The sequence below is a fragment of the Passer montanus genome, unplaced genomic scaffold (genome assembly GCF_014805655.1).
Source record: "Passer montanus isolate IOZ18808 unplaced genomic scaffold, ASM1480565v1 scaffold22, whole genome shotgun sequence".
NCBI lineage: Eukaryota > Metazoa > Chordata > Aves > Passeriformes > Passeridae > Passer > Passer montanus.
This window is the reverse complement of record NW_024366815.1, coordinates 24,093-48,810: the sequence shown is the minus strand read 5'-3', so window position 1 is coordinate 48,810 and position 24,718 is coordinate 24,093. Positions and strand designations below refer to the sequence as shown.

The following is a 24,718-nucleotide window of genomic DNA, read 5'->3' as shown; positions in this document are numbered from 1 at the left end:
GGCTGAAGCACGGCCTCTCTGCATGGGGAGGGAAGGCAGCTGTGCTGTGTTTGTCATGGAAGCTGCCACTTGGAGCCAATTCAATCACAGCTCTTTATTGCTTTCCCCAGCTGTTGAAAATCTCATTATGTTTAGTGAGCTCCGTGAGCAGCCCTGCCAGCCTTCCTTGTGTCCTGTCTTCTTCCATGAGCCCTGGCAACCTGGCTGCTGAGGAAGGGCATCAGCACACTCCATGGGGCCTGGGATGAAAAACTGGCACCCCAGCATATATAGATGGATCTGGAATGGACGAGGTGTACTGGGATTTTCCATGAAGACAAAGGCAAGGGAAGGGGGTCTGTTGTTGTAAGTGGGGACATCTCAACAGCATGACAGCAAGAGCACAGGCTACCCACAGACAGCAGCTTTGTACTCCACAGTGGGTCAAAATGGGGAAAGAGGGTGGGTCCTGCTTGGCTCTCTTAGTGTCAAATGTGAAGCTGATGGTCCCAGGTCAGTAGCATGATAAGCAGAGGATTCTTGAGCCAGGAAAAACAGCAGCAGGTGGGATATGTGCTGGCTCCAGCACAAGCCAGAGCTGAGACAAATGGTGCAGGGCTTTGATCCTGCTGTGTCCTGCATGCTGGAGCCTGGTTCCATTAATGCCTCTGATTACCCTGACCTCATTTCTGTCCACCTGTGTCATGGGTGGCTGGTCACCCCACCCTGCGGAGCCCTTGTTCTGTAGTGGCTGATTGCACCAGCCCTGGCCTGACTGGTCTCTGGGGGATAATTACAAGAGACACCCGGTGCTGCAGGCTGTGGGTGAGCCAAGTGTGTCACCACCAGCCCAGCGCCTGAGATGTAAGTCACACCACAATGCATGGCAGGCCCTTCCTTATGGGCCATTCAGGAGCATCTCTGTGGATGCCCTGTAGCCTGGACTCTCTAGAAAGGGATCATAAAAGGCATTATGCATGTTTCTGCTGGCTGAAGGGGCATAGGGCTCCCCATAGGAGGTGGTGGCATGGACAGAACCTTCCCTTCCCCCAGGTCTGCTGTGGTGCTGCTTTAGGTCTGCTCGGTATCTTGACCTTGGACGGATGGGCTGGAGCACACGTGGTTTATGCACATATTTATACAACAAAGGGCAGCTGCTCTCTGAGCTCTGGGCACTGTGCCACCCACACCACTCACACTGACTTACCAGGACACAGTGCCCTCTTCTCTCCTCTTCTCCCCACCTGCCCAGCCTCTGTGGAGGAGCATTCCATGCCAGGCTTTGGTCAGGGGCTGAGTGCTGGGAAGACAGCAGGCTCCCGGGGCTCTGCAGGGCCACACACTGAGGAAAAGACCCAGTATTCCATGTGTGAAGGAAGCTGCTTTGGGGAGGTAGAGCATTCTACTGATGGCACCTGCAAAGCCAGGACATGGACAGGCATCCCAGGATAGGTCAGGTAGGAGCTGTGCCAGCTCAGGGTCCCACTGGCAGCAGTGATGCCTCCTCCAGTGCACCATGGGTGCAGCACCTGGCAGGATGATGGGACAGTGAAAATGACAGAATACCAGATAACACCACCAGGTGGGCCACCTTATCCCCTCCACCATGCCAGTGGCTTCATTTCACTGGAGAAACCACAGTTTGGCTTTTCCTTCCCTTTTTGTATGGCTCCTTTTGAGGTCACTTCTCTCTTCCCAGGTACCTGATTGGCATATGTGGTTTCTCAGGATTTGCTTTTCCTTGGAAGCTGTGCAGGCTGAGAACTGTAAAAAGGGGAAGTCCAAGCCCTTTGTTTAATGGGATAGAAGGAGAGACTCCAGGCTCCACCAAATACTCCATCAGTTCTCTAGGAAAGAGAACTGTGATGACTGGGGTCAGCACATGGGGTGGGGTGTAACATTTGAATGGCAGCAATGCAGAGAGGCTTGAGTAGTGAAGGAGGTGCAGGGTGAAAGGTTTGTCAAGGAGACAGAGCTGCTGGGGCAGCTGGAGAGATCACTGGCACAAAATGCCACCCATGATGGAGAGCAGATGGTGGGAATAAAGGGGGTATAAAGCACGAGGGCAGAAAGAGCACATCAGGGGCTCTGATCGTGGTGCAGAGAGTCTAGGCAGCAGGGTTTGGGGCGAAGCCAGTCTGACATGAGATGCTGCCCCAAATCTTAAAATTCCCACCTCCTGGGCTTTGCCACATTCCCCATCCAAGAACCAGGGTGGCATGTGCTGAAGATGGTTCTGGGGATGGGAATAGGAATGGCTGGGCCAGATGTGGAACTGCTTGGATGCCAGAGCTGGAAACCCCATTTCTGAGCACATCTTCCTCAAACCAAACTTCAGCATCCCCCCGTCATTCCCCCTCCCCTCCCAGCCTTACTCCACTCTGCTCCCAGCTGTGAACTGCTTATGTCCAATTTTATGTGCTAAAAATAACTTTCTGGGCAGTCAGCAAATGCACAGCCAAATGGGAGATGTTGGCAGTCTGAGCATGAAGAGGATTTGGGGTGTATTTTGGGCTGGTGAAGGCAGCAGCACCAGGCCAGAAGGGCCTGGATGGCCTGGGCAGTGGGCTTGTAGATTTCCAGAGGGATTTTAAACATGGTGGCAGTGCCAGGGCAGAGTCTTGCCAAGCTTGACTGTGTGCTTCTAGGGAGAAGGCATGTGCAAGTGGACTCAGAAAGGTGGGGAGATGCTCCCTGTGGAAAGCAGTCAGCAGATCCTGCTTCCTCCCCTGGCAAGAGGCAACGTAGCAGTCACAGCAAAGGGATTATCCAACCCTCAGGGCCTGCCCCTGCTCTGCCCAGCACCCAGGAATGCCCTCCTGGGAGCCCTGCAGCATGCTGGGCTCTCCCGTCTCACAGCTCTGCTCTCAGCACACCTGTCTTTGGTCAGACCTGGCAGCTCCTCAAGCCACCACAGGAGCAGAGATGGTAGCCTTGTGCTGGCCTTTGTAGCCTTGGGTGAGCATTGCACGAGAGGGAGTCCCTGCCCCTGCCACTGCCACCAGCTGGGTGACAACAAGCGTGCCCCAGTGCCACCCCTCTCTCAGGCCAGCAAAGCTCCCTGCAGACCTCCCAGATATTTTACTGGGCCCAAGGCAGACCATGATAACTGGTTGTGACCAGGCTGTCACCTGTGAGGATCAGGGCTGATCCCTCTGCACCCCAGCCCTGCTGGGGCTCCCCTTACCCTCCTCCTGCCCACAGGTCTGGCGTTCTACTCCCAGCTCTGTAGAGGAGCTGTGGGGGTTTAAGATGTCTGTGCTCTATCCTCATTTTGGGAAAGGGGCTGGACAGTTCCTAATTTCAGGGTGGCATGGAGAATGGGCCATTGTCTCGTTGATGGCACTGCAAGTGAAGGAGGCTTGGGTCTGGTGGGGATGGGAAAGTTGCTGGAGGGGTGAGGAAGAACCACAGCGGGGTTCAATACTGCATTCTGGCTGGATCCTTTAGGCATTTTCCAGTTCTCCCTGCCAGAATAGGCTCTAGGTTCTGGCAGCACAGGCTGCAGCCCTGATTGAGGCAGACTCTGCATCCTGGAGAGGGACCAGCACCATGTGGGGACCCAGACCACCAGGTCACACAGCGTCATGTGCTTGTGCTGTGCAGGGAACAGACCCCTTCCTGGCTTTCCCAGGGATGGATCTGACTGGGCTACCTTCCTCAGGCCTGAGCCTGACCCTGCAGCTTTGGGTTGACATCCCAGCCTGTCTGTAGCCCACCCCATCACCTGACCATCATCGGACACCACCATCTACAGGTACAACCCACAATGGGCTCCCTTGGGGCAGGTGTGAGCTGGGGAGGAGAATAAGACCCTAAAATACTGCTATTGTTTGTGAGTTCTGACACAATAATAGACTTCGCTAAAGGGGAACATGGTGGCTGTGTTAGCAGGGCTTTTCACGAAGCCTGGTTCTCAAAAGCCACAGCTACTTCTCCTTTTCCTTGTGGTTTTGTGGATGGTTTTGAGCCCTCAGTGCTCTTCTCTACCAGAAGTAAATCTGTTTGTAAATTTCAGGTGGTTTGGGTTTTTCTCTCTTCAGTCTGAAAGTTTGAGTCCTGGTAGTTCTTCAAGAACCGAATGGAACTTCAGGAAACAGCCAATCAACCACATTTACAATGATATTGAATTCAATGCATATGGCTGAGTGTGCCGGCATTCAGAATTCCTTCAGCAGATTTCTAATGGATGCTATACACCAAGAAAACAACAAATCTCAAAACAATGATAAATTTCTATGGAGGGAGAGGCCAAACACAGATTTCCAGGCCTCAGGACAGGGGAAAAGAAATAATCTTGTCAGGAATAATAGGAGGCCTGTTGTACCACTTGTGAATTTTTGAAGCTTGGCTGTTTAATTCCATTGGTTTTGCTCTTTTCACATACCAAAGAGAGTCAGTGAGAGGGTCAGTGTCTAACTCTGGAATTTTACCAGGATAAGACCTGGTGAGTGCTGGCTGTAGCCATTCTCCTGCACAGGAACAAGAAAAACCTGGTTCCTAAAGGACAGGGATCTACCAAGGAAACAAGAAGGATGTAACTCAGTGCTGCTGTTCCTCTTGCTGAAAGCTTTCTAGAAGACTTCACCCATTAACCTCACAGCTGCTGCATGTGACACAGCTGGACTTGATGTAATGATGTTCCCAAATGGACTTTAGGAGACACCTAGTTTGCAGAAAGCCCTTGGAGTTGTTGGTTTACTGGGATAATACAGATAGATACACCAAGGGCTGTCCTGAGGATGGTGGTTCCTGGGAAAGGATCTGCTAGGGGACTCAGGGCCAATGAGTTGCAGCTGAGTGGTGAAAACCACCCTGGGTGACAGCACCCATTCCCAGAACACTGAGTGTTGCACTGTAAGGTAATTGTGCTGGTCTGTCTAGGAAAACACAGAGAGAGAGACTCTGTAAAGCACAGAATTGAAAGAGGAATGGCCCAGGAGAGCTGCAACAGCACAGGGAGTCAGGACTCATGGAAGCTTGAAGTTGTGCAAGACTTTGTGAGCTGAAAAGGGGCTCAGAGAAGAGTTTGGTGGTGACATCTGCAGGGACAGGAGACTGGGGGAGTGTGAGTGTGCCCCAAATAAAGAGCGCTTAGGGAATTCTCTCCCATACCCTAAGATCCTACCTGAGCTCAACAGAAACAGGAACAAGACACCTCCATCCAACTCCAAGGAGACCCTTTTATCCCCATACTGTCCACGCTGCCCCTGTTGAGTGCTTCCCATCCTAAAAGGCACTGACAAAGAGCAGCTCAGTGTGGGAAAGGTTTGGAGAAGAAAGGAAAAGAGAGCACTTCCAGGTTCAGGAACTTGTCTGATCTGGAAGCTCTATTTATAGGATTCAACAGCAAGAATGTTGCATCTGGATCAGTTCAAGGTAATAAGAAGAGAGATTTTTGGACGTATTTAAAAAATAGGTAGATATGGTACTTAGGAACATGTTTTAGTGGTGGGATTATTGTGCTGGCTTAGTGGTTAGACTTGATCATCATAGAAGTGTTTTCCAACAAAAATAATTCCAGGATTTGAAAGAGAAAGTGATGCATGGAGCCTAGGGTGGCTTGGACACATTAATCACGGGTGTGTTCCTCAACGTCCTCCACTGGATCTGGAAGGAGAGAGGAGAGAGACAGACCTGAGAAGGTTTTGGAGGTGCTTGTTTTGGAGCAAGGCTAAGGGAGCCTGAGGTAGGAAAAAGGCTGGGCTAAGACACCTGGGAGACTGCATGGAGCCTGCACCCACTGTATGCAGGAAGATGTGTGAAAATCCACACTGAGGCTGGTGGGATGCTCTCTTCCCAAAGAGGAAGCTTCTTGCACCACATGTGACTCCCCTCTGTAGACAGTGGGGCTGTCTCACTTCCGTGTGAGTGCCTCGCCTGTGCACACACCTTTCCTGAGCGGCTCACACCGAGTCCTGCCCGGGGACTTGATGCCAGCATGGCCCTGCCAGCGCTGGCCCTGACATTCTTCCCGGCCCTTGCTTCTCTGCTGCTGGCACGGGGACAGATGTACTACATTCCTGTGACTCCGTGGGTACACGAGGAAGCAGGTAAGAGCGGATTGTTCCTCTCTCTTACAGAAATGGTTTTGCTGCTCCTCTGCTTGTGTATTTGCTACATGGCTTTACCCTGCCCAGTCCATAACAGGCTGTGGGAGGGCTGGAGCTGGTATCTGCATTGTTCCTTCATGTTGTGGTGGGACAAAGCTCTATTTGGGATGGAGGGCAGCAAGCCTTGGTGTGCTGGGAAACTTCCATGAATGTGGGACTTGCACAGGAAGTGGGTAGTGTTTCTGGGAGCAGGAGGTGGCTGGATCTTGTTATGCAGCAGACAGATGAATCCAGAGCAATCAGGGCAGTGATGGCCTTTCTGGGCAGCTCAAGCAGCACCCCTGTCACAGGCGATGATGGTGTCCATCAAAGATGTGATCTGTGAGCTCTGTTAGCTGGGATGCCTGCTCTCTCCCATAGTCCCTGGGGTTGAGGGAGCTGTAGTTTGGTGGGATTGCTCATATCAAGAGGCTTATTCTGTTCTTTCTCCATGCCAACAGGGTTAGGGACAGCTCCATGGTCTCTGCTAGGCTCTTCCTACAAAGAATGGGCTTTCCTGTGGTGATTATGTGCTGTGCCCTGGGCTTGCTGCTACCTGTCCATGGGGCACAGCATGGCTAGGAGACTTGAGCTGTGAGTATTCTCTGTAGGGAAATGGGATAAGTGGCTAGCCAAACCATCAGATGGGTCGTGAGTCATGCTGCCTATCACTGGTGGCTCAAGGAATGCTGCCCTTATGTTGGAACCCAGGACATCTCTCTGGATGCCCTGGATGTCTCAAAGCCCTGGCAGGGGCTCGGAGATCCTGGCAGGAAGCCAAAGACACCTGGAAATTCAATCTTAATTCATGGAGCAAATTGCCAACCTGATATATAGAATTACAGGCCACAAAAGTTTAAGTAGCATAGTAGTAGCAATCACAGGGTGAAGGGAAAAATTTTGGAGCACTGTAGAGGGGGGTTTTGAACCTTGTACAGGGGGGTTTGGAATCCTTTACATGGGGGTCAGGAGTCCCAAGATGGAGGGATTTGGGTGTGCCCTGTCCTTCTTCTTTCTTCTTCTTGGCATCCATGTTCAGGATGATGTTGGCACGTGTGCATTGGTTCATGGTGCAGGTGCCCTTGTTAACAAGGGTGAAAAGTATTGGAAATAGAAGGTAAATATCTTATATGTAGTTTTTACTATAAAAGAGACAACTGCCCCGTGGGCGAGGGAGAGTGTCCTTGGCTGTCTTGCTGATCAGACCTTGGCTGGACAGACAGAAAAACTCTGTAGATAAGGAACAATAAACTCAACTGAAGACCGAAAAGCAAGAGTCCAGACTCCTTCTTCAAAGCACGGCCTGCCCAGAACCACATTTTCCCACGCTGGGGCAGAGACGAGTAACAGCCGACCCCGACACCCTTCCAGCAGTGGGCAGCTCTCAGCTTTCCAGGCCAGGATGGAACCTCTTCTCTCCTAGTCTGTGCTCATGTCTGGGACTGACCCAAAAGAATGTCACCCTCGGGCAGGGTGTGTGTTACTTCAGGGTGTTTAATGGCAGGAGGGGGGAAGGTGTGTGAGGGGGATGCCTGACGAGGCTGGGACCCAGTCAAGGGTTTCATGTCTGTCAGGTAGTTTTCTGTCAGTAAGGTGTGTGCTCTGGGGGCACTGGGAAAGACTCTGTTGAGGGGAAGGAAGTTTCATGCATGCACTGTGTGGTCTAAAAGGATGGAGCTGGTGACCACTGTCCTTTGGGGTGGAGAGCTGGGAAGAGGGTTGCCATGATGGCGTGGAAACCTGCTGCCAGAAAAGGGAAGTGGTGAGTGCTGGCTTGAGGGAAGTGGGCAGCTGTAGCTGGAGAGAGGTATTTTATCCTCCTTCAGGGAAGGCCAGCTCCATGCCCAGTGCCTCCTCATGGACTTGTTTTGCACTGAGTGAGCAAGTCTAGGTGACATGTCTGCCAGGGCAGGACAAGGCAGACTCACTTTGGGTGAAGTGCAGAGGTTAGGCTTAGCACATTGGGCAGGGTGTGAGCTTTGTGACCACTGGTGTGAACTTAGGTGGTGTGAGGGGCAGACTCTAGTTGAAAGCTTCTTTCACCCAGTGTGGAAAAAACTGATTAACACACAGAGTCAGGGTATTTATTTACAGTTCTGCACAGAAAAATGTGCTTGGTGGCAAATCCACATAGCCAGTACACCGAGGCAGAAAAAAACAGGTATACTGACAGAGATACAATCTTCTTACTGAAGTCACTGCTTGCCTGCGTTACTATGACTCATCTTTTCCCTTCTTTACTGTAAAAGCACTGTGTTCCAAGAAATCATGGTACATGCTAGGAGTGGTGGTCTTTTTGAGAGAAAGAGGCATATGAACTGAGAACGTGGGATTTTTACTACAATTAAGAGCAAGGATTCATCACTAGGGTAATGAATAATGTAACAAAACTCATCAAAACTGGGTGTTTTCTAGCTCACAGGTAAACATCCTGGATGAGAAGGGTGTTGTTTTTTTGTTTCTCCCCTTTCAAGGACTTAGACGATTCATTTTGTCTGCCTCATTCCTGTAGTTACTGCCTCCACTGCAGAATTGCTTGATTTTTTCTCTTGCTATCTGCAACTTTACTCCTGTTATTTACCATTGCTGCTGGCACTCACTCTAAGGGACCAAGCTGTGGAGTCTGGAACGGCAGTAGAAACTTCCTGGGCCTGGTGCACTCCCACAGCCCCTGTATTTGTGGGAGAGAGCAGCATCCCCCAGGCTGCTGGACTTCTCTGATTGGGGTGTCTCCAAGCAGCAGGATAACCCTGTGGATAACCCTCCTGCAGTGCCCCTGAGGCTGTGGGGAGGGATAAAGCATCTGGGGGATGGGGCTCATCCTGGAGGTGCCATCTCTGTCACCCCTCTGAAGAGACAGGGACTGGCACCCCTCTGGATGGAGCTCCCTCATCCTCATGGATGCTGCTGGAGCCCAGTGACCCTCAGGCTCTGCCTCCTGGCCTTTGCACACAGGAAAATGTAAAATTCCCTCCGACTGGGACCCCAAACTGCGGTTTACTCCAGAGAGGAGTGACTTTGCCTTGAACGAAGTGGTGCAGCTCAGCTGTGAAGGGAAGATTCCTGGGAAGTTTGCACCATCTGTCCCGCAGATTCAATGCATTTCCAGAGGGGGCCGGATCCTGTGGAATGAGATTCCCACCTGCAAGGGTGAGCACAGCCCTGCACCACCCTGACCCAGGGTCCTGAGCTGGTGGCAGACCCTCTGTGGCCTGGTCATGCACATGACAGTGCAGGAATGGCAGACCCGCATGCCTTGGCTTTCCCCGTGTCCTGGCACTGACAAGGCTCTTTTTGTCTCAGCACCTTGCTGCAGGCACCTGCTGGGGTCTGTGCTCCTGGGGAGAGGAATCCTTCCCAGCCAGCACCTCCTGCCTCAGCATGAAGTAGGAATAGCTGCAGGGGTTCTGCTTTTTGCCTGGAAAGCTTCTCTAGGGTTTGGGTTGTCTAGAGTGTGGGAGGCTGTGACTGCAGCCTGCCTCACCTGTGCATGAGGGAGACAAGAAAATGGGGGCTTAAATACCCCATGGAGGGGCAGAATCCAAGGGAGGCTTGTGAGTCCTGGAGGTGGGGTGATGAGGAGCCCTGTGTGCTTGGAGGGTGCCTGGGCACATGAGACTCGTGTGTGTCGGGGTGAATAGTCAGAGTCACGAGAGACCTGTCCCAAGCCTCCTCTGATAACCTCCCAGAAGTACTCACACAATTTTACCTCTGACAGAAACATGCCAAAGGCCTGCTTGGTGGGACCCCAGACTCCAGCTGGCACCAGCCCGTGACAGCTACACAGTGAATGAAGAAGTGACTCTGAGCTGCAATGGTAGTTTCCAGCCGTCCTTCACCCATGTCAAATGTGCAAACGGGGTGCAGCCACTGAATTATTCCACGTCCCTAAAGGAAGATGTGTGGCTGGGAAGAATCAGCAGTGGTGTGTGGATTCAGGTTCAGGAGAACATAGAGTGCATTGGTAAGCAGGGTGTCAGGAAGTGCTTCCTAACGAACTCTGGTCAATCTCTGCCCCGTTCATCCATCTCTGAGCTTCCATCATCATTGTGGCCAGGGATGCAATTCTAATGCCATGTCAGGGCCGCTTGGATCTCAGGCATTTGATACCTGAGACCATTCCCTGACTGAATTCTGGCACATCCTTGTGCACCACCTGCCTGGACAGGCCCCAGCTGACACTCACCCACAGGGAAAGCCCCATCCCAACCGGCCTTGCCAAGGTGTCCCATCAGAGCAGATGGATGTGTCACCTTCCCTCTCCTTTCATTGGCTAGAGGGTCTGCTGGGGATTGCTGAGGATTCACCACATACTCTTCTCCTCCTTGAAACCTCCCAGCCCAACTAACATGCACTTTCACCTCTGCCAGAAACATGCCAAAAACCCCACTGGGACTCCAGACTCCAGCTGGCACCAGACCGGGAAAGTTACAGGAAAAATGAAGTGATTCTGAGCTATCCCAAGGGTTTCCAGGCACCCTTTACCCATGTAAAATGTACAGGAAAAGTTCTGTCCGTTATCAATGGAAAACCTATACACAGAGAAGCTTGGACTGGAAAGGACAGGACAGGCAGTGTGACCAACATTCAGCCCAAGGGTACAGTGCCTTGGTAAGGAGGCTTCAGGAGCATTCCTGACTGCCCTGCTCTGTCCTCCCTGAGCAGGGAAGGCAGCCTGGGGGGCACAGGCAGCTGCTGGCTCTGTGCTGCCTGGGGCAGGTGCTGCTGAAGACAGTGTCCAGGCAGCTCCCGAGTCTGCTCTGTGCCTGCCCTGGGGTTCCCTGGAGGGGAGATGGCTGATGCCGGCTTTAGTCCCTGAGGGCCTAAAGGAGGGAGTTTTGGTACAAAGGTCCCTCCCTTGATACCAAAGTAGCCATTTGGGCAGTAACCAGCACTGCCCATGGCACAGGAGGCCAGGGACCATGCAGGGCTTCAGGCTGTGCTCACAGGGGGCTGGGTGGTGTGTGGCACATACAAGTCTCCCTAAGGGCTTCTGGTCATGTGCTGAAAAGTCAGGGCTACAGTGCTGCAGGTCTGACAGGTGTTTGTGGCACAGGGGACAAGGTAAAGGCGTGTCCCTCTCCTCGTGTGCTGGTTCCCCCTCCCTGGCCCTGCTGCGTGCTGTCACTGCAGAGGCAGCTTTGGGGCTCAGAGTTTTTGCCTTCTCAGGAGGAATCAGGGTGTTGTCATCCTGCCTGAGCGACAAACAGGGCACCAGAGGCTTTGTGCACAGTACAAACCCCTCAGTCCCTGACTCCAGCTCCTCCTAGGCCTTCCCAGGAGACCTGGGGGAAGAAGTTTGGAGTCCTTCTTGTCCTCATCCTCTTGCCAAGAACTGATGTGGAAGGGCTGCTCTGTGCAGTGTCCTGGAGCTCACCTTTTCCTCTGAAGGGCCAGGGAAGGGGATGCCCTGCTCCATGCCCTGCTAACGCTTTCCCATCTTGTTGGTGCAGAGAAATGCCAGAAGCCCCAGTGGGACTCCAAGTTTTTCTTTAACCAAGAACAAGGGACCTTCAACCCAAATGAAGTGGTGAAGATACGGTGTCCTGAGGGGTACTGGCCTCCATACATGGAGATCAAATGTGTGGCATTGAAGCCACAGGAAGGTTCCATGATTCCTCGCAGTGGCTGGATAGTGAAGAGTGGCACAGACACCTGGCACCTTGTGGAAGAGACCTTGACCTGTGTGGGTAAGTGAGCAAGCCAGACAAAGCCAGACACTGTCCCAGTGCTCTCAGTCTGTCCTCCCCAGGCATGGAGAGCAATTCTGCATGTGTGGCACAGCATCAGTGCCCCGTGCTCAGGGTGGTCAGGGCACAGCAGAGAATTCCAGAGAAAATTCTGGAAGCATGCCAGGTTTATGTCAGTGCTGTTGGCAACTCTGGCACGTGTAGTCTGGGAGAAGGCAGAATGTCCTTGTCTACTCTGTGCTGGGGACAGGCAAGTGAGGGAATGGGGGGGTTGATGGAGTCTGATGTCAGGGCTTGGAGGGGAGGGAGGGAGTGATCCTCTTGAAATGTTCCCTTCACAGATGTCCTCCAGGTTTTCCATGAGAACCTGGAGGTTTCCAGCACCAGCATCAAACTGAACTGGACCTGCAAATTCCCTCGTATGTGCCACCACATTCGGGCCAGGTGCCGGATGGAGTACCATTCCTCAAACTGTGAGGCTGAGGACGTGAAGGTAGAGGAGAAACTACTAGGCCAGAAGGGAACATTCATCTGCTCCCCTCTGCAGCCCTTCACGGTCTACAGTGTCATCATCTCCCTGCTGCCTAGCACAATCCTGTACACAGACCTCATCATGACAAAGGAAATGGGTATGTTTACATGAAATGTCAGGGTGCCTGTCACCCTGAAGCTCAGTCAGAGCATCTGCTCCCTGCTGTGATGATCCTGGGGTCAGAGCTGCTTGCAGCCTGTGGGGATCTGGGGAAGGGCCTTCCCCCTCCTCACCACACCATTTTGGCTGCAGAGGCACAAGCAGCCTTTGTGGGGGACAAATAATTGCTATCCAGGCATGATCCTGTTCCCCTCTGCTTCTAGTGCCAGACAAGCCAGAGAATCTGAGGATGGATTCCAAAACAGGGACCATCAGGTGGGAGGCACTGCCCTCCTGCAAAGGGGAGATCACTGGATACCAGGTACCAGGAGTCCACGGAGTGCCTGTGGTCCCCTTCACCTTGCCTGGAGCTCTGTGCAGACAGCCTGAGGAGAGAGGGGAGCCCTCCTTGGCCAGAGCCCACAGGCTGTACCCTGCTGGTGTTCTGGTAGGGGCAGGTCCCCTCTAGTGTCCAGCCCCTCTCCACAGAGCTGCCCAGTGCAGAAGCAGGATGTTGGTGCTATTGTCTAGCAGCTCCTTGTCCTTCCTCCAGCTGAACATCACCACCGTGAGAGTAGAGGACGGCAGCTACCTTGATTTCAGTCAGGTGTTGTTGAACCATTCTGTCTCTGCATATGCGCCACCTCATCAGACAGCTGGCAGCAAATACCTGGTGACAGTGCAGGGCCTGACGGCAGCTGGGGCTGGGGCTGCATCACAACTGGAATTTGAAGCCTACGTCCGGGGTAATGGTTGTTCTGCCCTGTGTCTTGTTGGGGTGGCCTCTCAGGGGGTGAGTGCTGAGTCTGGAGCAGCCTCCAGACCTGTGTGTGCACCCACCGTGTCCCAGCTCGGACAGGGGCAGGGAGTGTGGGCTCAGCAAGGATGAAGCTGGGGGAGTCCTTCCTTGAGGGCTTTCATTGGCAGGTCCGCAGAGGGCCTGCACCACTTCAGCCACTGTGTGTGCCTTTGATACCAGACCTGCCCCCTCTACTGTTCCACTGAAGAAGGTGACACCCATCCCTGCATTTGGGTGCACAGGTGGCTCAAGGTCAGAGAGCACGAGGGCTGCTGAGCCTGGGTCTGTGTTCTGCAGGATGGCTGAGCAGGCTGCCAGACCCTCCAGCTGGGGCCATGGGACAAGGCCCTGTGCTCCAGAGCCTCCCTCTGCCCTACCCAAGCAGACGTGCAGGCAGGGGAAGGCTTGCTGCCTGTCCCTGCAGCAGCCAGGGCAGCAGGGTCTGGACATGCATTTCTACACGTGCAGACACCCAGCAGCAAGGCTGGTGCACCACTGCTGGTGCACGGCGCAGGCTTGGCACCCACTGCTCTCTCTCTGTGTGTTAGTTTCAGGGCAGCCTCCAGGCCCTTGGCCTGGGTCAGCAGTCACTGTAGTGGTGGTGGTGGTGCTGTTGATCCCCTTGTCTGCTGGGGTCATCTGGTTCATGCTGTTCAGGTGAGTTGCAGGAGATTTGGAGTCTCGGTTCTGTCTCAGGCCATGCTGTGCTGTGGGGTGGGTGGGGTAGAGAGGGGTCCCCAGCTGCTCCCACCATTCTCTGGGTGCAGATGATGCAGCTGGCTGGTCCTAACACAAATTTGCTCTAGGGCTCCTAGCTGTGGTCTAAGTGTCTTCTTCAGGGCTGGGATGGGGCCGTGTGTGCTGAGGGACCCTCTCCCCTTGTTGCTGGTGCAGCTGCCACTGCTGTCCCCTGGGGTGTAGGTGGGCGATGCCTGCCAGGGCAGAGGGAGGCAGCCCCTCTCCACAGAGCTGCCCAGTGCAGAAGCAGGATGTTGGTGCTATTGTCTAGCAGCTCCTTGTCCTTCCTCCAGCTGAACATCACCACCGTGAGAGTAGAGGACGGCAGCTACCTTGATTTCAGTCAGGTGTTGTTGAACCATTCTGTCTCTGCATATGCGCCACCTCATCAGACAGCTGGCAGCAAATACCTGGTGACAGTGCAGGGCCTGACGGCAGCTGGGGCTGGGGCTGCATCACAACTGGAATTTGAAGCCTACGTCCGGGGTAATGGTTGTTCTGCCCTGTGTCTTGTTGGGGTGGCCTCTCAGGGGGTGAGTGCTGAGTCTGGAGCAGCCTCCAGACCTGTGTGTGCACCCACCGTGTCCCAGCTCGGACAGGGGCAGGGAGTGTGGGCTCAGCAAGGATGAAGCTGGGGGAGTCCTTCCTTGAGGGCTTTCATTGGCAGGTCCGCAGAGGGCCTGCACCACTTCAGCCACTGTGTGTGCCTTTGATACCAGACCTGCCCCCTCTACTGTTCCACTGAAGAAGGTGACACCCATCCCTGCATTTGGGTGCACAGGTGGCTCAAGGTCAGAGAGCACGAGGGCTGCTGAGCCTGGGTCTGTGTTCTGCAGTGTGCAGGATGGCTGAGCAGGCTGCCAGACCTTCCAGCTGGGGCCATGGGACAAGGCCCTGTGCTCCAGAGCCTCCCTCTGCCCTACCCAAGCAGACGTGCAGGCAGGGGAAGGCTTGCTGCCTGTCCCTGCAGCAGCCAGGGCAGCAGGGTCTGGACATGCATTTCTACACGTGCAGACACCCAGCAGCAAGGCTGGTGCACCACTGCTGGTGCACGGCGCAGGCTTGGCACCCACTGCTCTCTCTCTGTGTGTTAGTTTCAGGGCAGCCTCCAGGCCCTTGGCCTGGGTCAGCAGTCACTGTAGTGGTGGTGGTGGTGCTGTTGATCCCCTTGTCTGCTGGGGTCATCTGGTTCATGCTGTTCAGGTGAGTTGCAGGAGATTTGGAGTCTCGGTTCTGTCTCAGGCCATGCTGTGCTGTGGGGTGGGTGGGGTAGAGAGGGGTCCCCAGCTGCTCCCACCATTCTCTGGGTGCAGATGATGCAGCTGGCTGGTCCTAACACAAATTTGCTCTAGGGCTCCTAGCTGTGGTCTAAGTGTCTTCTTCAGGGCTGGGATGGGGCCGTGTGTGCTGAGGGACCCTCTCCCCTTGTTGCTGGTGCAGCTGCCACTGCTGTCCCCTGGGGTGTAGGTGGGCGATGCCTGCCAGGGCAGAGGGAGGGTGTGCAGAACCCCCCATGCCACTGCTGCTGGGCTCAGCAGGGTCTGGCCCAGGTCAGCCTCTCCCTGACTCAGGACTGCCCTTTGCCTTCCCAGAAAAAAGAAGGCCTTGCCCAGAAATGCTGAGGAGGATCAGTACACAGGTAGGATTCCCAGCACAGAGGGGACTGCAGGGCTGGAGCTGGGAGGGGAGCAGTGTATTTCAGGAGGGCCTAGTGGCATCCTGAGGCAGCTCCAGGCAGCCCAGCTGGCTTTGGCTGACCTGTCCAATGTTTCCCACATCCACTCCCAGCGGAGACCCTGCTCAGTAGCCTCTTCCAGCAGCTCCTGGCTGGGGTGTCCCTGAGACACCAGTGAGGGACTGGGAACTGCTCCTCCTCACTCTCTCTGGAGTAGGCAGCAGCTCTTCCCAGCCCTGCTGTCCTGAAGGTGTGCATCCCAGGATGATCTGCTGCCCTTGGCGATGCTGCCTGCCTGAGGCTGCCCTGCTGCTTCTCCCACAGCCCCCGGGTCCCTCAGGCTGTTTCTGTCCTCTTGTCCCCTCCAGATCTCCAGCCCTATGAGAATGTACATGGGGATAATTACTGCGTGATCGAGAATTTTCTTGAGAAGGATGCAGGTAGGAAATAGGTTGTCCTGCCTGTGAGCCCACATGGCACAGAGAGAGTGGAGACTGCCAGCTCTGATGGTTGCTGAGCTCCTCACGTTGCCGAGGGCAAGCAGCAGCCTCTGCCCTGGGTTCTCTTGCTCTCCTCAGGTAAGTGTGGCCAGGCTGGAGAGCCATTTCCCCGCTCCCCGCTTGTTCATGAGACTCAGCAGTGAGGAAGAAGAGCAGCTGGAGTGGACATCTGAGGCACTTCCCTTCTCAAGACTTGGTCCTCCACCACCAGAAGCATGACAATGAGTTATCCCATGAGTTATTGCTTCCCCCCAAAATTTTCTTCTTCATCAAGCTCCAGAGTCCTCTGTCACAGCACAGGAGCAGCTTTAGGCATGGGATGACCTCCTCATGACAGCAAGGATATGTCCTGGTAGTTTTCGAGTGCTCTGGCATAGCCATCTCACCAGCATCTTGGTGCCTGCATATATTCCCTGAGATTGGAGGAGCTCACAACTCCTCTTTCCAGGCTGTGTTCTTGTATCCATCTATACCCTGTCCTCTGCTTGAGTTTGGCCTAGCTGTGCTGCCCTGGCCACTTTGCTGCTGTATCTGGAAAAACCAATAAATTTTTGTCATTTGCAGGGGCTGCCTGGCCCACAAAAGCTCCCACCTTGTCATGAGTCCTCCTTGTTTTGTCTGTGAAAGTCTTGACCCCATGAATCTCCGTGGAGGAGCTTGGAGTAGGCTTTTCCAGCCCCTGACAGCTCCAAGGAAGCACACCTGAGGTGCTGCATTGCTCCCAGTGCAATGCTTTGGGTGGCTGCTTTCCCTCCTCCCCATCCTATAGGTAACACCATCTCCACTTGCATGGCTGGACCTCTCTGTGGGTCTGTGTCCTCTCCCATCTCCCATTTTGTGAGGTGCAGCTGGCACTGGCCCTCTTGGGGCATCTGTGTCCTGCAGCCTTTGGGATCTGCTGGCTCTTGGCTGCTGTCCCATCCCTCCAACAGCCACTGTCTCCCACCCTGTGGGGTGCCAGTGCCCAGTGCAGCCTGGATCCTGAGATTCCAAAGGCTCTCCTTGGTGAGAGCTGCACTGCTGGCAAATGGGGCAATCAACTTCTCTTTTTTCCAGCTCTGTGTGTTGCCTGTGATGATTCCATCTCCTCCTGCCCTTGGGTACAGGGGCTCTCCTGAGCTCCCTGGACTCAGTGCCTGTTGTGTCACACACATTTTATGAAAAATCCTTTTGCCAGGATATTTTCTCCTGAGAAGCTGGGAAGCTTCAGCTTCTCCATGTTTTGCCACTTTGGAATGTGATTTGGAGAATTGTTTACCCAGCATGTGAAATTGTTTTTACTTGATGACCAATGACAGCCACCTGTGTCAAGGCTGTGAGCAGTCACAAGATTTTATAATTCCTTTCTACTCCTTTCCAGCCTTCTGATGGATCCTTTCTCTCTATTTTTTTAGTATAGTTTTAGTATAGCATTAACATAACATAACATAACATAACATAACATAACATATCAGCCTTCTGAGACATAGAGTCAAGATTCTCATCTCTTCCCTCATCCTGGGACCCTCGAACACAATCACACTATTGCTGGTGCCTATTGTGCTTTTTACAGCCCTGAACACAAAGCTGTTATGGTTTTTTTGCTTCAGTGTTGTCTCTCTCCCCTGTCAAACCTGCCAATACCCAGTGCAGCCTGGAGGCTGAGGGGCAGCCTGAAGGCTCTCCTTGTGGAGGAGTACACTGTCAGAACGCAGAGCAATTGACCTTTCCCTTCTCCAGCTTCTTTTCAGCCTGGCATGACTTGCATGTGCTGGTAAAGACATGTTTTGACAGTTCTTCATATGAGCTGTCTGCTCATCAGCTCGGTACCTGCAACTGGCACCTGGTACCAAAATATCTCCTTCCTGTGAAGTGTGGCTGGTGTGACGTGTCTGCCTGATGGAGCAGCTCTTTGTGGGTATTGGGCAGACAGGAGAAGAGAAATTCAATACTGTGTGGGTGCCTCTGGTTGAAAAAGGGGAATGAGCAGGCTTGGGATAGGGGGGAAGAGTTGCCACCTCCTTGGCTACCCTGCTTCCCCCTTCATCCCACCGTCCCTAGTCATACCCTGGGCTGTCAGCCTCGTGACTCCACCTGCTCTGTCTGGACAGTCAATAAAGGCTTGTGGTTTGGACAGCGCTACCTGCTGCCCCCAGCTCCTGCCTAGTCACCTCATTGCCCTTGTGAGGTGCTGTTCCCTGAGCTACCTGCACCTTGTTGAAGGGAGCCATGAGCAGGCACCCTTTACCCTGGACAGGAGCGTGTCCTGTGCATGTGCCACAAGCAAAGCTGAGGGACAAGTACGTCTCTGTGCCTCTGCAGCCACCCATGTCTGACCACCCAGCCTTCTGAAATCCGAGACATCCAAAGTGGATGGGAGGCTCTGGAGGAAGAGAAAAGCTGTGGCTGCTGATGAGCAAGAGGCATGGTTTAGTACTGTGTTTTCTCGAGCACACAGCTGGCACTGTAGGGCAGCATGTCCTGCACACTTGGGGACAGAGGAGAGTGCTGCCAGCCTGAGAGGGAGCAGGAGGAGGAGGCAGCTGAGGATAGAGAAGCGGGGAAGGATGAGAGAGGGTGTGGGCTGAGTGTTTTCTTTCAGAAGGGCCACAGACTGTTTCAGGCACTGAAGTACTCCTTGTAGTTCGTGTCCCCATTCCTATCTGTGCTTCTGACCAGTCTTTATGTAGCGTCCCAAAGGTCCTCCATCTTCTGTGATCATTGAGGGGAAGTGACTCATCACCACTCTAAAGCCCACGCAGTGTCAGGAAGCACTTGGATATTACCTCAGTAACAGGAGTAACACTTCTTGCATGCCCTAGTAACTAGGGGAGTTTTGGGAGGAAACTCAGGGATCTTGTGACAAGGTTCCTTCTCTGTTGAGTCCCAGAGCCTGGATGCTCCTGAGGCAAAAAGATATCAAAAGGCAGAAGTTCTGACAGGGATGGGAGGTTCCCTGCCCGAAGAGGAAGCTCCTACATCTCATGAGGAGATGTGTCTGTTTCCTTCCTGTGGTTGCAAGCCCTGCAGTCAGATACGGGTGCCTGGGCTCAGAGGCAGCAAGTGGGTCTGAGATTTCAGTCCTGCCTGGGGACTTCACACTAGGATGGCCCTGCAGTCACTGCCTCTGAGGTTTCTCCTGGCCCTTGCATCTCTACTGTCAGCACATGGCGAGGACGATTTTTTCAGCATCCAGATAGTGCCCCAGGGACCAGGTAAGAAGTGCTTCTTCCTTTTGGAAGCTTCTGCTGCCTTTCCTCCTCTGTGTTGGATATTCATCTTCACTGCCTGCAGCCCCAGGCTGGAACCCAGACAGACCCCTGAGGGCTGTGTCAGCTGGGGCAGCCTCTGTCTGCCCCAGGGACAGGAGCTGCAATGCAGTGTGCACTGGGGTTCTGGGGGACAGACAGCACAGGGCTGGATGTGCAGTGATGCTCTCCAGAAAAGCAGTTTGCCAATCATTCCCTGGAGACAGTGGGTATGAATTGGGCATGAGTTCACACACTGTGAATCAGGGGAAGGGTCTTCAGGGAGGTGTCATTTTCATCCTACCCCCAGGTGTCCCTGAGGGACACTGTGCCTGCTGAGGGCAGTGCAAGAGGAAGCTTGCTGCTGCTTTGCCAGACAGATGGATTGGCACAGGATCAGTGGCAGGGTGCCTGAGTATGAGGTGGGTCATGGCCATGTGCCAGGGGACAAAGCTGCTGGCTGTGGTGCTCAGCTGGGCATCTCTGGTCTTCTGCCACCAGGGCTCTTGGAGAGAAAAGCCTCTGCACAAGGGCTTCTCACAGCACTTCCCTTTGTGGCAAAGTTGGTCTGCACCTTGGGAGATCCCTTCTGTGCCCCTTTGGGAGAAGGCAGGTTGTCTTTTAAACCTCTTCAGGCCTCACAAACCTTCTTGCAGAGCCTTCAACAGACAAGGGCACCTGCCACAAGCCAGCAGCCTTCTTTGCAAATGTGCCAAAGGCCCCAGTGGGACTCCAGACTCCAGCTGGCACCAGACCAGGCGAATTATAAGAAGAATGAAGAAGTGATGCTGAGCTGCCCTGAAGGTTTCCAGCCGTCCTTCACCCATGTCAAATGTTCGAGCGAAGTCCAGTCCTTCTCTGGTGGGAAACCTGTATACAGAGAGGTCTGGGTTGGAAGAAACTTCCGCAGTGCCTGGGTCCGCATTCGGTCCAGCGTGGAGTGCAGTGGTAAGGGAGGGATCAGGAGCCCTCTGGGCTGTCTTGCTCTGTCCTTCCTGAGCAGAGAAAGCAGGGTGTGGGGCACAGGAGGTTTTGGGCTCCATGCTGCCCGGGGAAATGGCAGGTGTCAAGTTCAGCCCGCAGGTCACCACTGCGGGTGTTGGTGATAAGGGTCTCCCTGAGGCCTTCTGGCAGGAGGATGTGCACAAAGGAAAAAGCATGGGAGAAGGATTTGTGGTGGAGTTTGTGGCCAGCACATGGCACCACTGTTGAAGCAGGATCAGAGGGCTTTACTGCTGGTGTGGCTAGGAGCACCACAGCTTGTTCCATGTGGGCTGGGCCCCTCCAGGTTCTGCAGCATGGTGGGTGCAGGCTTAGCACTCTCTTATCACAGCTCAGGGCATTCATGCTCCCTCCCAGGAAGAACAGAGCTGTTCCTGATGGATTGCACAGATTCTGCACCTCAGTTTTGAATGAATGGGGAAAATTGCTTGAGCAGTAGTAATACAGTAATTCACCCACCAACTTTCACCTCTGACAGAAGGGTGCAGAAGGCTTCAGAGGGACTCCAGACTCCAGCTGGTACCAGACCAGGAGAACTATAAGAAGGGAGCGAAAGTGATGCTGAGCTGCCCTGAAGGTTTCCAGCCGTCCTTCACTGAGATCCAGTGTCAGACTCAATTCCAGTATGATGATCATTATGGGACACGTTTGTACAAAGAATTTTGGCGTGGAAGAGACTCCAGAGGTGCCTGGGTCCGCATTCAGTCCAATGTGGAGTGCATTGGTAAGGGAGGGATCAGAAGAGGATAATCCTTTGCAGGGGGATATCCTGAGAACATCTCTGAGCTGGGACAGCATGGGAAGGTCAGGGTTTTGCCTTGGGCCCAGCACTGTGAGGATGGAGGCTGTGGAAGCAGCTCCTGCTTCCAGGCCAGGAGGAAATGGCTCCTGTTGTGCTCTCCCATGGCCCCAAAGGATGGCTGCAGCCACACAGCTCAGCGGGTTCGGGGGAGGCAGGATCCCTTTGCTGCTCCCTTCTCGCTGTGATGTAGCCCAGGGGACACAGCACTCTGGCTTTCCTCTGTCTCCCCCAAAATGTCCTGATGTTTGACTGAACAGGAGCGCTTGTGCCATTGGAGAAATCCACCCCATGGTTCCCATTCAATTTCCTAGTGCACCATGACCCCAGACTCCTCCTGCTCCCCTTTCAGAGAGCTGCAGTGAGCACCCTCAGTCTCTCCCTTTCCATCCAGCCCGGCTGGGGTGCCAGGGGACAAAGCTGCTGGCTGTGGTGCTCAGCTGGGCATCTCTGGTCTTCTGCCACCAGGGCTCTTGGAGAGCAAAGCCTCTGCACAAGGGCTTCTCACAGCACTTCCCTTTGTGGTAAAGTTGGTCTGCACCTTGGGAGATCCCTTCTGGGCCCCTTTGGGAGAAGGCAGATTAGGGCAGACCCTCACCTCCCGGCCTGGAGCTCTGTGCAGGCACATTGGGAAGTGTGGGCACGGGACAGCTGGGATGAGCCACAGTTCCCAGTCTGTAAATATCTGGCTTTTGTTTGCACAAGCATTTTCTGTGTCATTCTCAACATTCTTCTTGCTGTGGAGATACCCACAGAAGTGTGAGTGCTCCATGTCCTCTGGGCTTACTTCCTGGGTCTGCTCTGCTCTGGGTTTAGCAGGCTTTTGGAGGTTGGTGTGCAACACATGGTGATGCATCTTCTGGGGTGTCGTCCCTGGGTTTCCTGTGCCTCTTGCGTACTTGTTTCTGGTTCCTGACACAGAAAAACTTGTGGTTTGAGTAATCCTCTGAAATTCCCTCCTGAAAGCCCCTTCTGCAGAGAGCTACACCATTCTGTTGAGTTCTCCTAGCATGGCTACAAGCATCTCCTCGGTCTGTGGATTTGGGAGACATTCCACAGCAAAACACTGCTCTCCAGCAGTGGGAGTGTGTGTGTGTGCTGGTGACATTGTTCTCAGAATGCTTTAAGTCCTCTCTGAGGACAGAGGTCTCCACGGTGTGACAGGGACCTTGCAAGCCACTTCTTAGCTCGGTCCTGGAGAAAACTGTCAAGACAAACTCGTCACAACCTGTGAGTCTGTTCAGCTGGTTTCCCACTCCCAGAGACCAGTGTTTGTGAAAAGAATCCTTTTGCTCCACTTCACTAGAACAGTGGTCTACACTTCTGCATAAGCCCAGAACATGTTTCTGTAAAGACAGCAAGTGAGAATGGAGAGGGATCTCATGACAAATTCAGATGATGCATGGGTAAATGGGGACCCTTCATCTCTATTACTCATGGAAACTTTAGTCGTTCTCCTTTTCTTTTAGAGAAAGCCTTCAGCATCCAGCTTTACACAAGAGAAAAGAGAAGTTTAGATTACTCTGGTGGAGGATGTCACCACAGTGCCTCTAGGGTTGCAACACCTGGGTGACCTGTCCTCGGGCTCAGTACACATATCTACAGCCCTTCAAAGGGCAGCCTCCCTCTGCCCTTCTCGCACCCTCCTCTGGCCTCAGCCCCTGCTCATGGCCCTCCAATAGACACAGTTCACCTGTGTCTGCTACAGCTTCTCTGTTGGTAAGTGTCTCCTTGCTCCCGGTGTGCCCAAGTCACTCTCCTGCCTGTTCCCTTTTGCCAGCCTGGCAGCTTCCCTGGAAACAAGCTGGCTCAGTACAAGTGCTTTTGTGTCTCACGTGGAATAGCGCAAGGGGTGATGCTCTCTCCCAGAAGAAACCTCAGCCAGGACAAAGATGCACACACTTGCACACACCCTTTGCCCTTCTTGGGGCCATTGCCAGCAGGAGGCCAGGCTGTGGCGCTCACCCTTGCCTCTGTGTTTGTTGCAGGGCAGACTGTGGGCCAGTGGCATTGGATTGTGATTGGACTGGTTGTGGTGCTAGCAGTCCTCCTTGTGGTTGCAGTCATCCTGTGGCTTGTGCACTCCAGGTGAGTAGGGAGGGGACAGGGTCAGCAGGTACATACACAATGCCAGCTTCTTACCCAGCACTCCCTGTTCCCTTTCCAGGAAAAGGAAGTACTTGCCCAACCAAACTAAGGAGGCTAATTAAAAAGGTAGGAAAATGCAATTCTGCAGACAACCATCACAGAGGGGGCTATCGGGATGTGGGGTGGGATGAGAGCAGCAATCTCCCTGGAGATGTTGGGTTTCAGGAGAAGCAGCAGTTTGCATGCTGCACTGATACATCTCCTGATTTGCCTTGGCTGGGGATGATCAGGATGGCTCTGCCCACTGAGCCCCACGTGGATGCAGAGCCTGGTCCCAGGCAGTGCTCCCTGCCTGGAGCAGGGACGGGGTGAGCAAAGACGAGCATCCCAAAGGCTCAGGTCTTTGAGTGACCCGTGTCTGTGCCATCCCTCCTGGGGATCTGCAGGGAGGGGTCTCAGGAGGGTCAGGCTGAGGGGCTGCTGCTCTCACCTCAGCACTGACAGCACCTCTGGGGCTCTGTGGCTGGGCACAGCTGGGATGGAAGGGTTGGGCTGTGGCAGGCACTGCCGTATGCTCCAGCTTGTCTCTGACACTGAGTGCCCTTTTTCTCCACAGGTAAAGTGGCTAGGCTGGAGATCAGGCACTTCAGCCCCAGCCAGGACCATGGAGACATCCAGAGCAGTGAGAACAACGTGGAGAAAATGGGAAGGATAACCCCAGCCCAGTGCTGATGGCTGCCATGTCTCCTGGCTCTCCTGTGGCTGTGACCAGCACGGGGCTCCCATGAAATTCATCCAATTCAGCAGGGCAAGAGGAAAACAGAAGGCCCTGGAGGGCTGAGCTTTTTCATTCCTCAGCCCCTTCAACTCCCAGGGTTTGCTTACTGCTTTTGTAAGGCCTTTCAATCTGGCTTTCTGTAATGCTTTTTTTCAGGCTTTGCTTTCATTTTTGCTTTCCTGGAGGCAGGATCTGTATGCCAGATTTCCCAGTCCCAGACTCACACAGACTCAGGTTGATGGCATTCTCCTGCTGTCCTCTGGGTTCCCAATCCTTCTCTCTGTTGATATTCAGCCAAACTCAGGGCTTTGCTTGGCCTGCCTGGACTGCTTTGTGACTCTGCCTGTTCTGTCTGGACAACAAATAAAGGCTTATGGATTGGAGGGGCTGCCTGTCCCACACAACTTCTGCCTGCTCCCCTCATTGCCCCTGGGAGGTGATATTCCTCTGCAGGGAGTCACTGTGCCTTGTTGAGGGGAGCCACGGGCAGGGCTGCTGTGATCCTGCATTCCCCTGGTGGTGCCTGACAGCTTTTCTGACCTACTGAGCTGAGCTGGACAGCTCTAATGTGAGTTTGGAGCAGATGTGTGGTGGGAATCCATCCAGGGTGATGGCCCTCCACACACATTTTGGCCAAGAGTGTATTCTGTGCCCATGCTGTGGGATCTCTGGGCTTTCAGCTCCCTTGCTGCCCTGGGCCAGGTCAAACCTGGAAGAGAA

General features: G+C 53.8%; 1 protein-coding gene and 1 long non-coding RNA gene across 2 annotated transcripts; both read left to right on the top strand.

Moving 5' to 3' along the window:
- Window positions 1-7,418: 7,418 nt before the first annotated feature.
- On the top strand, window positions 7,419-16,635 carry LOC120502512. Its single transcript, XM_039710010.1, has 13 exons — window positions 7,419-7,544; window positions 9,027-9,221; window positions 9,790-10,035; window positions 11,525-11,761; window positions 12,103-12,390; window positions 12,617-12,714; window positions 12,946-13,138; window positions 13,740-13,848; window positions 14,201-14,415; window positions 15,024-15,132; window positions 15,522-15,568; window positions 15,973-16,044; window positions 16,183-16,635. The coding sequence occupies exons 4-13, from the start codon at window positions 11,641-11,643 to the stop codon at window positions 16,245-16,247; spliced, it is 1,317 nt and encodes a 438-aa protein (XP_039565944.1). The 5' UTR covers window positions 7,419-7,544; window positions 9,027-9,221; window positions 9,790-10,035; window positions 11,525-11,640; the 3' UTR covers window positions 16,248-16,635.
- A 6,183-nt stretch (window positions 16,636-22,818) lies between these two features.
- On the top strand, window positions 22,819-24,402 carry LOC120502395. Its single transcript, XR_005627523.1, has 4 exons — window positions 22,819-22,851; window positions 23,121-23,220; window positions 23,300-23,346; window positions 23,837-24,402. It is a non-coding gene; the product is annotated as an uncharacterized LOC120502395 (long non-coding RNA).
- Window positions 24,403-24,718: the final 316 nt, after the last annotated feature.